Source organism: Mesitornis unicolor, unplaced genomic scaffold, assembly GCF_000695765.1.
Source record: "Mesitornis unicolor isolate BGI_N332 unplaced genomic scaffold, ASM69576v1 scaffold17184, whole genome shotgun sequence".
Lineage (NCBI taxonomy): Eukaryota > Metazoa > Chordata > Aves > Mesitornithiformes > Mesitornithidae > Mesitornis > Mesitornis unicolor.
This window is the reverse complement of record NW_010178232.1, coordinates 5,857-11,296: the sequence shown is the minus strand read 5'-3', so window position 1 is coordinate 11,296 and position 5,440 is coordinate 5,857. Positions and strand designations below refer to the sequence as shown.

Below are 5,440 nucleotides of genomic sequence, written 5' to 3'. Positions count from 1 at the left end.
TAGTGCCTTGGGTATCCAAAATCTATGCAAGTGAAAAGAAGAGCACAGAGCGTTCAGCTTCTCAGCTGTGAAGAGCAGCAGCCTTGCTGAGCTATACTGCCTATGAGACAGGCTACTGGATCTTCCTCATAGACTACACCTGACTCGTGCCCGTGAGTGGTCTTCAGCTCAGCCAGAAGGACGAGGGGCTGTGAGTTAACTGTTGGCAAACTTTGAACAGTGTGGGTTCCCATGGAAGGAAGGGCTTTAAGTCGGCCGCATGTGCACTGGGTGTTCCACCTCACTGGAATGCGGTTTGTGTTGAGGTATGTTTTCTTTGGCTGCTTTTTCCCGAAATGTGCAATTACAAAAAAATAAAATATTTACATCGTTACGAATTAAATTTCTTTGTTGCCTTTTTCTGTCATAAAATGGAACATTCCTATGTGTAGCAGGTGGATTATTTTCCTTGGGGATCAGATACAAAACTGTTTTCAATACAGAGAACAATAAACTGATTACTACAGCTATATAATTTCTGATCAAGAAGTTTCCCCGTCTCCAGCGGTGATGCTTGTCCCATAGCTCCTATATGAGCTGTGCGCCATCCTTCACAGTAGTTGCTAACCAGTCGGATCCCATTTGCAGTTGAACCATGCCATATTACTTTTTCAGGCCTGAAAGGTAATGTTAAGAAATTATTTCCTGAAAAAGTCTCTTTTTTGCTTTATTCAGCTGCACATCTATATGTGTGGTGACCTGTATTTCTGCTTTCCTTCTTCTGCTTGAAGCTATGGAAAGATGAAAACAGAAAGGAGAGGAAGAAAAGGAGAACACAACCTGACATCCCATTCATAGACTTTCAGAAACTGAAAAGAAAGATGGTGTAAGGAAAGGGAGAAATTTTAATCACATTTCTAGTAGCCCAAGATACTGCTACTTGTACTGTCTGGCAAAAATAAATGTAATGTAAAATTTATAAATGATAATATAAACTCACCAAGATGGATCAGTCATGATGTTCCTCCCATCAAAGGAGTATATTGGAACATGGATGTTGAATTGTCCACCATTTCCGTTAAATATAGATTCCCAGTTCTTGAAAAGTGTTTCTCCCTGTTAAAATTTCAAAGCCACTTTTACAAACAAAAGAAATCCAAAATCCATGTCCTACCTGATTTTTGTAGACTCATCTATACATCTAAAATCCTATCTGCATTTAACAAGACTTATGATTCCAGCTTTCACATCAGTTTCTGCATGATGCTCCTGAACAAACTTGTCTCATCTACCATCTCCATGCTAACAGCTCTCTGACCCATGCCTTTGCCTCACAGTTGCATCTCTGTTCTGTTGTCACTCCAAATATTCAGCTTGGTCATCTCCATTTCCACTGTCCTTTTCCTCCCAGCTGCCTAAGGGGTTGTTTGAAAAACTGCTTAAAATGACTGTGGCTATAGAGAAAATATAGAGATAATTTGTATTGGAACTTCTGTTGAGGTCAAAATTTTGTGAAAAATGTTGCAAATGTTCAGGGCAAAAGCTTTGCATCAGGCTACCTCTCAGACATTTTTTTTAAGTTTTTTTCAGTCAAAGTTGGAAAGATATTAACTTTACAAATTTGTCTCCAAGGCTCTGTATTTGTACTCCAGAGCAGCATCCATTCAGCATGTCCCAAGCATCACGTGTTATTTGTATAGGTTTATTTGGCCATTTATTCTGGGAGCCAGCCAGTGCTACGGAGGCGTGGTTTGTTTTCCCCAGTTTTAGAGTGTGTCTGTTTGTGTGAGACTGCAAAATGACTCATGCTCTAGACTCTCCTCTGTTTCATTGGGGTAAATCCAGCATAATTCCTAAGCACAGAACTTGCCTTTATCTTCAGAAATAAGAAAAGTAGGCATTTTAGCCTACTACACTCTGTGATCATGAAGAAGGTAAAACATAATAGCTATCTTTGAGAAATGAGGATGCACTTTCCCTGCTGAGAGAAAAAATATCCAGAAAGCTGAACATCATACTGTTGCTTTGTCAGCAGTCTGCTTGAAGCAGGCTATTTTCATAGCTTTATTTCTACCATTAGCCTTAGGATACTGGAAAAAAGCAACCACTGAAAAATGCAAAGGGAATGTGAATCTGTTTGTAAATTTCTACTTTGTCACTGCTTTTTTGTTTCTTGAACCTGGCTCCGAAATATGAAGCAAAGCTGCTTTTTTACAAAATGCAGTTTGGGTTGCAACTTTCTGGTTTTTTTTAATTTTCCTGGTTTTTGGGGCACCTACAGCCTGTCCTAATATAACAAGTACTAAGCACTCATTTTTACCTTAAGATTGACTATTGGTAAATGGTATCGGTCTGTTTTTCTGACAACTGTGGCCAGATCTTGCAAATGTGATGAGAGGAAGGCTCGATAGGTAGACGTCAAACCTGCTAGTTGGGCCTGTTGAAAACACTGAAAATCTGCTCGCATGTCACCAGAAAATGGCAAGTTTAAAGCCACCAGATGCAGCTGGAGGAAAAAAAATAAGAAGAAAAAGCCTTTTTTAAAAAAAAGTTTATAACACTATAGAAAGGCATCTACTGGAAACAAACTAGACTTCCCCTCCTCCTGCTAGCATAAGAACTAGTACCTTCCATACCAGGTATGAAAGTTATTTGCTGCCATAACATTATATTTCTTAAAGCTATGAGACCCATAACAGAAATACCTGTTTATCTTTAAACATTAAGGAAACCATGAAGATTATATACTCCTAAAAAATAAAATTCTTCTAAAATCAGCTAATATTTTTAAGCTGAAGTCTTGGAGTTATCACACAAACAAAATCCCAAATCCTACAAGCATAGAAATAAGTAGTATGAAGTGACCATATACCATGTAAAAAAACCACTGTTATGAAATAAAAGAAGTAGGATGCTTAAATCGAACAGTACAGATGCAAGAACACATTTTTTGGAGGGGTTTGTTTTGTGGTTTTGTTAGGTTTTTTTTTGTTTGTTTGCTTATTATTTATTACCTTGCTTTCTTTGTCTAAATATTTTGAAGTATTTTAAATGATGGCATAGATTCTAAAGTGTCTAAAACAAGTAGCACCACAAAGTTAGAAAATATTCTAATGAATATTTGAATGTTTTAATTGTAACACTGTTGATAACTTAAGAATTACTGTGTGTTGTAGGTACAATCACTAACTGAAGAGGTACTCCTAATGCAGAACCAGGATTTTCTTTTTTTCTTTGAGATAAGAAAGGGGCTAGGATGATGAAAATACATCTGGAGGAAACAATTTAAAATTGTCTCTGAGATGTCTAAACCAGTGAAAGAAGTGCATTTGTAAATTTCTAAAGTAAAATCTGTGAATTTGAAGAGGAAATAGTGCAAATCTCCCTCAAGATGCAAACTGTCATGTTTCAAACCACAGTGATGCAGTTGCAATACAGATCTCATACTTACTGCTGGTTTTCCATTGTTCATATTTGACACTGGACTCAGCGCTGGAAGGGACTGAAATCCCTGTTATTTTAACACATGCAAACAGATATGTTAAACACGTTACTCAGATCAGAATTCTAGACACACAATAATTTTCTAAATAAAGCAAACATTGAACACTGGAGAATCTGAAACTGTTCTGCCTCTGAAAAATAAATCCAAACTGCGTAGCCAGAATACTTTTTCTACATGTCATCAATTTGGTGTGTCATGTAAATATGTGTTTGAAAACTGTCCTGGCTAAAGTTGCTTTGCTAGACCCGAGTATACCCATTCCACAGTGCTCTGCTGGAGCTGGTGTCAGTGCCAGATTGCACCTGGAGTCCTGCATGGCAGCAGCCGGCTCTCGGCAGGAGCAGATGACCAGTTCGGGAAAATTAAAAACGAAAGGGCAAGGAGGATGTGGAAACAGAAAATGTAGTGGGTGGGAATATTTCTCAAGGTTTCGGTAGTTCCCACTCCTAAGCAGTTGGCATGTAGAGACCAGAAGGCCGATGATCTTTACTGCTGTTTTAGGAATAACAAAGTCTTCTACTCTTCTTGTGGTAAATCTGAGTAACAAGCCAGTGACTGTACCAGTTGAGAAACGCATGTGGTGTCAGCTGGGGGCTGCAGACAATTTCATAAAACATGAAGTCTAGACATTTTCCCAGTGTGCTAAGTACACTTCTCACTGACCTACTCTAACTTTAAAAAATTTCTTTCTGGCCATCTTCTCACTGCTTCTTCCTAGCACTCTCTTGCCCTTTCATTATCAGCAGTCAGATCAATTAACCTGTCATCAATGAGACTGTTCTCCATCCTCTTCACCACTTCTTGGTTTTCGTCCTCCTGATTTTTTTGGATAGACAGCATGTTCACATGCAGGTTGGTACAATAGCTTGCAGAATGGGGTCAGGTACAAACTAACCATTGAGGCTTTAGGATCAGCACACTGTGGAATAAGCTACATGTAGATAATGATGTACCCTGAATATAGGACTATAATCTTTTAAAGAAAACCTGCTTTTCAGAAACACTCTTCTGAGTTTCCTTGAAAGGGATCAGGGCTTGATATGACTGACTTCAGTGTTACAAAGCAGAATACTGTTTTGTATTGTTTTTTTTTTTTTTTTTTTGTAGACAGCCTGCTTTGATCTGCCTTTTGTAGATGCTGCTTTGTCTCTGTAGTGTTTGCAGTCTCAGAAGATAATGGAAACAGATGACTGGACAGTGAGAACCAAGTTGCTGGCTTATGTAGTGGCAGGATGCTTATTTTGAACTGCCAAGTCTCAGTGGAAAATCATGTTGGGTAGGGATCTGCCTGCAGTTTCTGCCAAGTGTATTGCCTGTTTTTGCATGTTTAGACTCAGTTTTTCACAATTCAGTAGTTTGTACTTACATGGCTTGATATGGCTGGAGGAGGAAGGCTGTCAGCAGGGATGGGAATTAACTCACCAAGCTGAAAGAAACCAAAAGGAAAAGCAAACAAAACTATATCACCAGGAATTTCTGAACTAAAAAAAGGAATCTTTGCCCCCATACTTCTCCAACCCTGGAACAACTCCATTTTGAGGAAGGGAGTTGGAAAGGATTAAGATGTAGTGCAATAATACCTGCAATTTTCTCCATCCATTTCGAACACGGATAAAAACCTCACTGGTTTCACTCAGATAGATTAGTGTACCTTCTGCTACGAAATGAACTTTTTCCAACATACCCTCAATGTTTTGGAATGTCGTAACCTGTGAAGTAGGAAAGTGAAACACGTTTCATCAGACATACAAAGCATTTTGCAACTTAAGTCGTGAAACTGAAGTCTCATTTGGACACATAAATGTCAGGCTTCTTCCACAGGAAATGCTCATAAGGTCAGTTTAATATCATTTCATACAAAAAGCTTCAGTAACATAAATATCTTGCTACTTTTGCATACCAGCATAATCATTCTGTGGATTGTAGTAGAACTACACAAATTATTAATTTTGCACA

General features: G+C 38.4%; 1 protein-coding gene across 1 annotated transcript; it reads right to left on the bottom strand.

The window, feature by feature from the left end:
• Positions 1–379: 379 nt before the first annotated feature.
• Positions 380–2,470, bottom strand: LOC104538986 (collagen alpha-1(XV) chain-like). Its single transcript, XM_010182388.1, has 3 exons — positions 2,300–2,470; positions 980–1,095; positions 380–656 (listed from the first exon to the last, which is right to left on the bottom strand). Exons 1-3 carry the CDS (start codon positions 2,444–2,446, stop codon positions 440–442), a joined length of 480 nt encoding a protein of 159 aa, XP_010180690.1. The 5' UTR covers positions 2,447–2,470; the 3' UTR covers positions 380–439.
• Between the last annotated feature and the right edge of the window lie 2,970 nt (positions 2,471–5,440).